The 12,070-nt window shown below is 37.7% G+C and overlaps 1 protein-coding gene across 1 annotated transcript in view; it reads left to right on the forward strand.

Moving 5' to 3' along the window:
- The window catches only part of adgrd2 (adhesion G protein-coupled receptor D2), a 160,715-nt gene that overhangs the window by 123,399 nt on the left and 25,246 nt on the right, over positions 1 to 12,070 (forward strand). Inside the window, exons 12-18 of the mRNA XM_055161493.1 lie at positions 482 to 590; positions 2,196 to 2,301; positions 2,391 to 2,446; positions 3,158 to 3,284; positions 4,945 to 5,048; positions 6,897 to 6,999; positions 8,392 to 8,545. Coding sequence (XP_055017468.1) covers positions 482 to 590; positions 2,196 to 2,301; positions 2,391 to 2,446; positions 3,158 to 3,284; positions 4,945 to 5,048; positions 6,897 to 6,999; positions 8,392 to 8,545 — 759 coding nt within the window. The remainder of the gene's footprint in view (positions 1 to 481; positions 591 to 2,195; positions 2,302 to 2,390; positions 2,447 to 3,157; positions 3,285 to 4,944; positions 5,049 to 6,896; positions 7,000 to 8,391; positions 8,546 to 12,070) is intronic.

Genomic DNA, 12,070 nt, shown 5'->3' on the forward strand with positions numbered 1-12,070 from the left:
AGACACTAGTACGCAAGCTTTTTGTGTTAAATATATGTGAATGAAACAAAACAAAACTCCAGGTCTGTTTTTGATGAGAAAACAACATTATAACATAAATCAGCCCTTTATCCTCTCCATAGTAGCAGACCCCCACTGGAAAAGTTGCATAGTGTACTATCTATACAGTATTCTAAAGTGTAAAGATGTACTCAGTGTTACATCCATAATACACAAACCAAATGTCTTTTGTTTAAGAAAAGTCTAAGCATTTTGAATAGTACATATGCTCAGTATGTAAAAAGGACGTCTTCAGTGATTGATCACACGCGAATAACAAACTTTACAAAGAGTGCTTCTTTGTCTCACCTCAGCTCTGTTCCAAGGCCTCTGTGTAAAGATCAGCCAATTTTTTTCACACAATACCTCATCCCGTGTGTTTCCATGGCGAGCGTGATTGGTCTGTCATGTGGAGAGACTCATGCTTTACTTTCATGTTCAGGTTTCCAAACACTCACGCTGGTCAATACGTGGTATGGATCTCTGCGTCCGCTCTTCCCTCCCGAGGAAAACATCTCCATTGTTCCCACGGTTACCGACGGCAGTCAGCGGTAAACAAATGCAGTCCGCCGTGTGTGAAATTCTAGATGACAAGATTATAAAGATGGTTAAAATTGTATCAAAAAGACTATGGAGTGTAGATGCTGGTAGAAATGTCAATCAAGAGGAGGAGATGGAGAGGTTGAGGTGGGTGATGGTTGTACTCCTGATGTTTTTGTTTCATTTGAAGGTCCTGTATTACATAAAGTTGACTCTTGTGAGCTTTAACAATGTTATAATCCTCAAAAACAGACCTGGACTTGTGTTTTGTTTGATTCACACATGTTTGAGTAACACTTTATTATTAATCTGTGTACATATCCAAAGCTCAAAATGCTCTATCCCACCTTGTGATGTCATGAAGTGGTAGTTATTAAGTTAAACAGTTATTTTTTTACTTTTGTTCCGCAGAGATTGGCAATTCCAGGACTGAAATGAGACAGTGATTCTAGTGAAGGTGTATGGAGTGGAACAGTGTTTTCTGTTTGAGAAAAGAACAGGGTTTGTGTGTTTAAACATGTGTGAATGAAACAAAACACAACTCCGGGTCTGTTTTTGAGGAGATAGCAGCGTTATAAAAAAGACTAAAAGCAAGAGGTGGGGACTTCCAAGTCGTAACTTAGAATGGAGTCAGACTTGAGTCACTATTTTTAGGACTTGAGACTTGATAAAATAGATTAAGACTTGGGACCTGACTTGGACTTGAAGGTCAGTGACTCAGAACTTGACTCAGACTTGAGCCCTGTGACTTTAGAAGACTTGATGCTTTTCCTAAAAAAAAAAGTATGTTTTTAGAAAATACTTTTCTCTTTACAGCTGATAAATGCGGTGCTATAATTTTACAGGAACAAACTGGAACATGACACTCCCACTGCTCTATTTACTCTGGATGTAACTGAAGTACTGTGAGATGGTATCCTCAAATGTACTACAGTAACATTGAGTAATATACAGTACAGTGCAGTAAAACAGAGGGAACTACATAGAACTACATGACAAAATAATAACTGTTATTAAGCACTTTTAAATCTAAATTATTTCTGTTCTGAACATAATGATTCACACTAAGACATTTAAAAAGGAAAAAAAAATCTACAACTCTTATAAATACTCTTATATAATTACACCATGACTTTTTAAGTACAATTTATATAAATTGCTAAAATCTAAGCTGTATTTGGTACTGTGGTATAAAAGACTCGAAATGACTTGAAGCTCAAAGCAGACGACTTGGACGTGACTTCGACTCGTAGGCCAGTGACTTGAGACTCGACTTGATCTTGCCTGTATTTGACTTGGGACTTGACTTGCATTTGAGGTGAAAGACTTGAAACTTACTTGAGACTTGGACAATGATGACTTGGTCCCACCACTGCTAAAAGCTCACAGTCAGTTTTGTGTTATATATAGGGCCTTTAAATTGTGAGGCATTACTTCCCACTCAGAATAATTTGAAGCTATTTCTTGTGTCTTTGAGCACAGTATCTAATGACCTAACTACAGTTCAGCACACTTCATATATAGTGATTAGAGAATGAACAACATTTACTCATAAGAATGTAAAATATTCTAAATGAAAGACAAACATGAACCTTACAAACCTGATGTACATGCAGGTATCTGGGCACAGTGCTGGGGTCATCGGTCATATCCACCACAGTGTTGGGAGACGAGCAGCCGGTCAGTACTGCTGTCCGCTTTCATCTACACCACAGGACCCAGGTACAAAAACAACAAATATATCTTCATTATTATTTTGTGTTGTATTCATCAGTATTTTAAGTATTTGTTTGTCTTTGTGTTTTCTGAAGGGTCCTAGTGGCACAGTGTATGATCCTGTCTGTGCCTTCTGGGATTTTGATCTTGCGTAAGTAACATTTATGACTGAAAATGCTGGACTACATTTCAGCAAGAAATAGTTGTATTTATAAAGCATAGATGTCAGGCAGCGATTGTGTTTCTGCAATTGCACAACTTACACAATATAAGATATTACATAATGAAAAATAAGAAAAATGTCCAGTCTATTATAAGCACACTTATAACCAGAGTAAAGTCCAAACTCTTTTCTCCTCAAACCATTATTTAAAAATAAATTTTTAGTTGTGGTTGGTTCACCTTATTTTTATTTTGTATATTTATCAAGCAAAGTACAAAGTAAACAAAGCTCAATGGTGCATGTAGTGAGCTGGAGACATGTGCATGTGATGGATGCACACACACAGCTGACCATAATTCTGCTCTGTATCACAAGAATAACTGAAAACCCCAATAGAACTGTTCTGTAACCTGCTCATAATGAAAGCTCTATATCAGTCTATGCATCTCACAGACCTGTTTTCAAGTATTTCTTTTACTTGGCCAAATTTCTAATGCATACTACCCTTGAATAGTTGTGATCTGAATGTCCATACGAGTGATAGAGGGCCACAATATAAATCACCTTTATTTATGAAATAGTCTAAAAGAATTGTCCATAGTAGAAACTAATATGTTTTTATATAGCAGTGTGGCTATGGTAGCCATAAATTCCCTTGAATCTTTTGCTGTCTTTGTACTGGTCTTTGTCTGTCATTAGGCCTGAGTCTGGAGGCTGGTGGAACACCAAAGGCTGTGAGGTGGTCTCCAAACATTACAGCTACACTGACTGCTTCTGCAACCACACCACCAACTTCGCTCTGCTCCTCCAAGTTTATGAAGTCCAGGTACCAGTTATAAAACTATCTATATATCTATCTATCCTTCTAATGGAAATGAGGTTGTTTCGATACTTTTTATTTATCCAAATTAGTACAGAAGCCTATAGCGATAGCATTAGCATTAGCATTAGCATTAGCCTCAATGCCTTTAATCTGGTTTGGGTTTTCTTTGATGCTTGAAAAATGTGCAGTATCGTAGCTTTTGCTAACACCAGTATCGATATTGGAACTACCCTTGTTTCTATCACTCCATCTTTTTATATCAAGATTAGAAATACTTTTTATCATTCTTTTATTGCGAGCCTTTTAACCTTTTCTTTTACCTGTTGGTTTTATGGTTTGTCAGTTAAAGACAATAACAGCCTGAATAACATTGTAAAAACATGCTCAAAGATAATAGGTGTGCAAATGCCCAACCTCAACTCTTTATGGAGCAGCAGGTGTTGCAGAAGGTCAAATGTATCACTGGCTGCTCAGATGACATTCTAAAAGAGAGCTTCTCGTTGATGCCCTCTGGGAGGCGCTACCTTGCCCCCAACAGGAAAACAAATAGATTTGCTAATTCCTTTATTCCCTCTGCCAATGCGGCTTCTAAACACAGAGGTGAAATAGGCTTTTGTTTACTGCTCTGATGTTGTTGTTCTGTTCTGTATCTGGCCTTTGCGCTTTGTGCCACATTTGCAGCTTATGTCTCAGTTATGTTTCACTAAAGCTCAGCTCTGATGTCCAGAATTGTACGAGCACCTGACCTGTGTGTGTGTTTTTTTATGCTGCAGTCTGTGACGGCAAACAGAATTGCCCTTTGGAGATACATAAAGTTTTCTAAACTAAACAAAAACATTATCCCAAAGGAAATTCAGTTCAGGCAGCACAATACATACATACATACATACATACATACATACATACATACATACATACATACATACATACATACATACATACACACATACTAATAGCATAATAACAATAACATCAATTCAGTTATAGTGAAACGTTATAAAACCACTATGGCATCTTCCACTTTACTATTATACAGGCCTAATGTCTAGTCATTATTTACTGTCAAGTGCTATATCTATTCATTTAATAGGACCGTTGTCAACTGCACACTTTTTTGTTTATATGTAAAAAAATAAGTTATTCCCAAAACTGTGGTCTATTAGTGTTGTCACAATACAAAAATTTCTAACTCAATTCCAGTACTAAGGAATAGACTCAGTACTCATAATAGCATGACGTTTTCAACATTAATTCATAGTACATTTATATATAAGTAGCAGTTCTAGATCTGTATAATCACTATAATAATAGTGGTCCATGGTATACTAGTATACATATACTAGTCTATGTGCTCTTATACTTGTTCTGATACAGCTCAAGATCATCTAAATCTATTCAGGAAAGGTTCATTTCTGTCCTGTGAATGCGACTTTTTAATATCGAATCCTGCTCAGATCAGCATCTTGTTTCAATAATAGTTTTAGTACTGATTGATTAGTATCCTTATAATCCAAAAATATAATCACCTGCTTCTGGTTCCCTAGTACTTTTTTCTGCATTCATGTATCTATCTCCTCTCAGCCTTGCTGTGCTTTCTGTGGTCCTTCCTGCACATATTTCTATTTACGTCCTGTTTTTCTTTTTGTGTGTGTGTATTTTCCAGTGGAGCCCGGAGAACCAGAGAGCCCTGGAGGTGCTGACGTTCATCGGCTGTGGAGTGTCTTTGTGCGGCCTCCTCTTCACCTTCGTGCTCTTCATCGCTGTGGGGTGAGTCTGGGAGCGTTGCTGGGGGCACTCCGCAAAGCGCCAGGGGTGAAAAGCTTTTAGAAGGCCCGGCCACGCTCGCATCAATAAGTACAAAAAAGACTGTGGAGATGTGAACAGCATGGCTACTCGGCTAGCTCACACATGCACTGTTTACAGGCTGTGTGGGAGAGGGAGATTTAATATTCTCCATAACTTTTATCATATATTTTGTCAAAGTCTGTAAAGTAGTCTTTAGTAGTAGTAAAGTAAAGTAGTAATAAAGTGTCTGTGCTTAAAATGAAATGTGCACTTTAGTAACTTAACATTTGAAATTTAATCATTTGGTAACAAGGGTCCATATTATGCTGTTTTCTGATCTATGTTCTATCTATGTTCTTCATCACAAACATGGAACTGTGTTTTGTTTACTTCACACATGTTTGAATGTTGTCAATCTTTACTGAACTAAAGGCAAAAGTGGTTGTTAACTTGAATACTACCTCTTCATGACATCACAAGGTGGAACAGAGCATTTTAAGCTTTGGAGCTACATACATTATTAATCCAGGATTACTCAAATATGTATGAATTAAACAAAACAGAACTCCAAGTATTTTGTGATGAGGTAACATTATTACATGGCTTAAAGCTCACAAGAGTCAATTCTGCATAATATAGGACCTGCCATTCATGATGAACAAACAAAAGTAACTACTTTATCAATAGACTAATAGGAGACACATACAGTTTTTTTCAGTATAATGTAAGACCATGCCTCATGTGAAATCTCAGGACCTCCAGAATTAACTCACTGAGCTGCACTACCACAGATTCATGATTGTCTCCATGTGCTGGGCTTTAGGGGTTTAGAGTCTTTTAGGTTTAAAATAACTGGATTTCAGCTTTAAAACCTAATGAGTGTTTTGTGTGAGGCTCATTCTGCTTTCTGCTTTTAAGAATGAAAACACCATATTTTAACATAAATAAGTGAATAAATGTCCAATGTTTTTGTAATTAAGAATAAATCTGTATTATCAGCAAAAGTAAGATTTGGTTTGAACATGCTGACCACATGACATTGAAATTCCTGTTTTAGTCAAAATAAAAAACAGGAATAACCATTGTGTAGTGACTATTTGCCAACAAAAACTAACAAATAAAAGCGGTGAGCAAACTTAGAACTAAACATCACTCAAATAATTGCCTTTGGGCACCATGGGGATGTGGTTTACACAACAAACCCAAAGTCCAGATCCAGAGCTGCATTTTCCAAGATTTGTTTCAAGTTTTGCAGGTAAACAACAAGGATACACGATCAAGCGTACACTTGCTGCCTCTCCTGCCGACTGGCAAAAACCACAGGTCCATCACCCACTTTTACCTCCTAGGTGCCCCACGAACTAAACCAAAAAAACAAAAAATGTGATAAGGTAAATAATAACAAATTAGGCTTAACACATTAGCAAACATGATATTAACATAGCAAAAACATATTAAATTACTGAACCAAAATAATCAACACATTTTAGAATTAAAAAAATAAGCTAATTGCGCTTATACATAATGCTCTGGAAGTGTGCTAAATTAAGCCTTTAGGGTGTTTTTGGTATTTGAGGAAAAGAAAACATAGACACAAAATAATTTAAAAGTAATTATCTGTTGCAGCCATCCATGTAGCATACATTTACATTCAAGAAATCCAAGCAAACGCGCACATGAAGTCACATAATGTCTTTTTTCTATATGTAAAATATCAAGCTTAAACATGACTGCCAGTAATGTTAATGTCTAGCTTTGTGTTCACTATATTTACACATGTTCTTGCTGTGTTATTTATGACGAGTTGCTCTTCTGCTTTTATCTGTGCAGAGTCCCAAAGTCCGACCGAACTACCGTCCACAAAAACCTGATCGTGGCTCTGGCCGTGGCACAATTGCTGCTCATGTGCAGTGATAAGGCTTCAGCCAATGAGGTGAGGGGTAGGAGTTAAAGGCACACTATGTCACTTTTTTTTTCTTTTTTTTTTATGGTGGGTGTGTCATGTGCTTCTCCATGATGTTACTGGGTTGCCTAGAAGTGAATTTGTGAGTTGTAGGATGGTAGGGGAAGGTACCGCCTTCCCCACCTCTGATTGCCTAGAATGGCTCTTCTCCAATTGGCTATTTCATTTGGCCACGAAAACGTCATCTCTCGTTCAGCGCTGTGGGCTGGTTTTGCGATGCTGTAGGCTACCGTCTTTACATCTTATTCATGGCCATGCTTTGTATGGTACATAGTGACTGTAATAATTTGTACAGTACTACTGCATTTAGATTATTTTATATAATTTAAAAAGTATGTCTTTAGGATCTTTTTTCAGACCAAGAGTTTGTTTTCATTCCTGACAGTCTGGCCTGCTCACTAGCACTCTTCCTCAGAGTGGTCACGTGATTTTGGTGTGACGTGTCCACTCAGCTAATTTATAGGTTTTGCAGGTGGTGCTGCCATCCTGCCTCTACCTTTAGGAAGACAGCACCACCTGCAGTCCGACTTCCTCAGGACAGTATCCCAGGTGTGTGAGAGTAAAAAAGCTCCTCCATCGCGGTTTATAGTCCCTTGGGCACGTTTCCGTATTTCGATTGCTTCTTTAATCCAGCAACAATGTTTGTTGTTTGTTTGTTGTCATATGACAGACCCTATACTAGAAAATGCACCTTTAAAGTAAAACTTTTAATTTGCTAAAATACATCACATTTTAGTTTTAATATAACTAAAACAAGAATCAGTTTTAACATATGTTTTTTGTTACATTCCATTCCCAGCTCACCTCTTTGTATTGATGTTGCTTAGTCAAAGATTACACTAGTTTTCCATTTTGTTATATTATATTTGACTCAGTTTAATCCTTTTAGTCCTCCTTCTCCCAATGCATACCTCTGTGAAATCGTATATAGGGACATAACAATAACCAAAATATCGTGATATTGTATCGTCAAAAGTCTTACAATAATATCGTGGGCTGTCACAATATCAAATCACAGGTTCCTTAGCTTAAATACATGGTTTTATAGTAGCAAAAGCTTAAAAACATAGGGAACTACATATCCCATGATTCATTTCAGTGCTGACAACATGGAGAGATATGTTTTTTACTTGAATTCTTTAGATTATGACAGTAATAATTCACACCAAAATCTTGTCAAGGTATTTTAAAAGCAAAAATGAGTTCCATCTACAATTATATCAGCCTCTTCAAAATATCGCATTAAATATCATACCGTGAGATGCATATCGTGATAATATCGTACCGTGAGATTTGGATATTGTTTGGATAATCATATGCATTGTTTTTCTTGATATCACACCCATTTTCTGTCCTGTCCAGGTGGTATGCTTCCTGGTTACCGCCCTGCTCCACCTCTTCTACATGGCTTCTTTCTCGTGGATGCTGGTGGAGGGGCTGCTGCTCTGGAGTAAAGTGGTCTCTGTCAACATCAGCGAGGACAGAAGAATGAAGGTGTACTACGTCATTGGCTGGGGTGAGATCACATGACTTCAGTTAGTTTATTTGTATAATATATCAAATGATTTAGAGGGTCTATATTACGCTATTTTCTGATCTATGTTATAATATTGTGTGTTGTATAAAGTTGTGTTTTTTTTCATTCACACTCCTGCATATTTAGTGTGAGTTCTTCTCTCAAACTGAAAACACTCTGTTGCTCCTTATGATGTCATGTGGCAATACATGATGTGCTCCCCATTGTTTTTAAACTCCATGCACCTTCACTAGAATCATTTGGATCATTTCAGCTCTGGAATTGGCCATCTCTACTAAACTAAAGGTAAAAGGAACTGTTAACTCAAAAACGACTGCTTCAAGACAGAAATGACCACGTGAGCAGTCACCAGGGGTGGCTTGGTCATACCCCACAGACCATCCACATTTGGCTATAATGTACCTGTCCAAGGTGGGAATCTGTGGAACAGTCTTCCACTAACACTGAGAGAATGCCCTACGTACAGGTCTTTTTTAAGCTCAAATAAAAAATTGGTTATTGTCAAACCGAACATGTCCTGATGTATACCTGTACTGTGCTTTTAATTGATCTTCTATGGACACATATCTGCATGTATTGAAAGTGTGGCCAAATTGACTGCAAAATAATGGGAATTGTGCAATGACTGGACTGTGCAGTATTTTTGAGTGTGCAATAATGCGAATTGTGCAATGAGTGGAGTGTGCAATAGGGATGGGCATTTGATTAAATTTTCTTAATTGATCGTCGGGAGAATTAACTATCGATTAATCATTAAAGTTTTTTATATTAAAATTTATCATCATTATTATTACTATCTGCACTACTAATCTGTATAAATAAATTCAACTTTACGACATATAAACCGTAACCACTCTAGAGCCACATCAGCCCATTTGAGATTATAATATGTTTAGTGCAGCTTTGTGCAAGTCTCACAGAATCGAAACTTAAAACCGCATGGCTAATTTGCATAAACTAAGCGAAGAAAAAAAAAACAGCTCTTGTGCGCTGATGTGACAGGACTCGGTGGAATACAGGTTAGTGTGACCATATTTGCGTTTGTCAAAACCAGGACGCCGTACGGTGGGTGGGAGGTGGGGACTCGTCATTGACATTGCGCGACTCTCACCTGGCAAAGCTTTTTCCCATTGGACACTGAAACATATGTGCTGCTTTGTACACTGTGTACATGACCTCCCACTTGTCCCGAACGCAACGGAAAACGCGGAATTTCTTGTACAAGTCATCATTAAATACGCATTTGCGCTTCGGCACGTTGCAGGCTGACCCACTGTTTGTGTCTCGCTCCTTCTGAGTGCAGAGAGCTACATGTACGGACCCCGTTTGGTCACCCTACGCTACGCACAGCAACCTACAGTCGGTTTGTCGATTAAAATGAACGTAATCGATTAAATTCTTAATGATCAATTATCGATTAATCGACTAATCATGCCCATCCCTGGTGTGCAATATTTTATTGTTTGGCCCCCTGTGACAATCTGGTGTGTTTACATTCATGTTGTATTATGTTTGTTCATTAATATGCTCTGTCCCAATCAAATAAATAAATAAATAAATAAATTTAAAAATTACATCACAAGTTGGAACAGAGCATTTTGAACTTTGGAGCTGTAAACAGACTAATTATAAAGGATTAATCAAATGTGAGAATGAAACAAAACACAACTCCTGGTATGTTTTTGATGAGGTAACAACATTATAACATGGCCAAAAGCTCAAAAGAGTCTATTTAGTGTAATATAAGAACTTTAAGCAAACTGAAACTCTCATGAAAAGCCTGCCTTCTAGTTACTCCCTCATACAGATCATACATCAGTGCTAATCGTTTCAAAATCAATTCAGGGACAATCATTCAGATATTGTGTCTTTGACGGTTATACAAACAGCTTTTTATCGAATTGAAATGAACTTTGAGCGAATGAACTTAACCTCAAAACCATGCGCTTCCTCTCCCAGTTATTACACAACCATGTTTTAGTTTACACTGCCTGCAGGTGTACGCTTTATAATCTATCTATCTGATGCTTTAGCTATGTCTTATATGTTATTTATATTAGCAACAATGTGATGTTTTCTCGCCACATCTCACACCATAACCCACTTTAGCCTTTACCAAAACATACTGCAGCTGGGGCTCTGCGTGTTAGGAAAGCATAGAGCACTGTTTGGGACGAGCTTTACAAATACATGTATTCAGGTGGCTCCAGTTCAAACCAGGACAGGCACACCAACTGTCCCCAGACTAAATACGCCCCAATGAGACTAAATATACAACCGAGAAGTCCTTGTTCCATAAATATGTCTTTCAAACAGGAGTTGGTGTTGAATTGTTCACACCACCTGCAGCGCTATGGTGTCTTATGTAATATCTTTAATGAACCAGATAAGGACTTTGGGTCTAAATCTGAACGGTATGATTGTCCATGAAGCAAGCTGCTTTTAAATCAGATTTAAGTCGAAATTAAGTTTAAATAATTACTTAATCAGGTTGAATATGTTGGAAACCAGGATTAAAATGGGTCTAAAAAGGTAGCTTGCAATTGCACTGATTATTTCCATTTTTATTTTAAGTCTATAGTTAAATAAACGTTGTTAATTTTATCTCTTTATATTTTTTTGTATGCACATTTTTGCTTTCTGCAGCTGATTGTGTTATTGATCAGCAGTTGCTTCCATTAATGAGAAGGCTGGTGCTTTGAATCCCACTCTGACCTAGTGCATATAGTGTTTTTTGTCTGAAATCGACTTTTTGGAGCTTTCTAATATGTTATAACATTGTTCCCTCATCAAAAACATGCCTGGAGAGGTTTCAGATGTCACCCATGCATGTTTCAGAAATTCAGCAATGTCTCCCGAGCCCTATTTGAACCCTCCTTACGGTTAGCTGCGATTCTTACCAATGCTCAGCCCACAGTTTACCTCACCCTTGCTCCCCCATGACAATTCTCCATAAGTATACAAAAGCATGACACAAAATAATACACAACATCTTCAGAAATCCGATGCGTTGTGCAGTAGTTTCATTAGTGGAGCGCACACTCATACTAAGGCAATAGCGCTCTGAAGGGGGAGCAAGGGGAGCAGGAACTCAAGAGCGATCAAAAACGAAAAGTGAAACAAAACAATAAAAGGTGACCTTAATATGTTATGTGTTAGCAGCAAATACCCTATAGAAGTAATACCCCCTCTTTAAACGAAATACTTCCCCAACCTTGCATACTTCTGTCTTCTGCCTTACTTTTGTCAGTCGAACCCAGGGCAGCTCTGGCTAAAGCAATATCTTAGCATCATTGAGCATGGAGTGAATGAATTATCTTTAAAAACATATGAATAGACTCTGTGCACGCTTACGTCACAAACCAGGAAAACGTTCGGAAACATGCAATGACGACTTCCGGTGTAGTTCCCGACACTGAGCTCACCGACCGCCTGTGATAAAACCCACTGAAGTAAATGTGATCAGTGGTAAAATGAAGACTGCATATGTATTTGTGCTGTTTG

Source organism: Boleophthalmus pectinirostris, unplaced genomic scaffold (genome assembly GCF_026225935.1).
Source record: "Boleophthalmus pectinirostris isolate CB_2022bp ecotype Guang Dong unplaced genomic scaffold, ASM2622593v1 HiC_scaffold_4, whole genome shotgun sequence".
Taxonomy (NCBI): domain Eukaryota; kingdom Metazoa; phylum Chordata; class Actinopteri; order Gobiiformes; family Gobiidae; genus Boleophthalmus; species Boleophthalmus pectinirostris.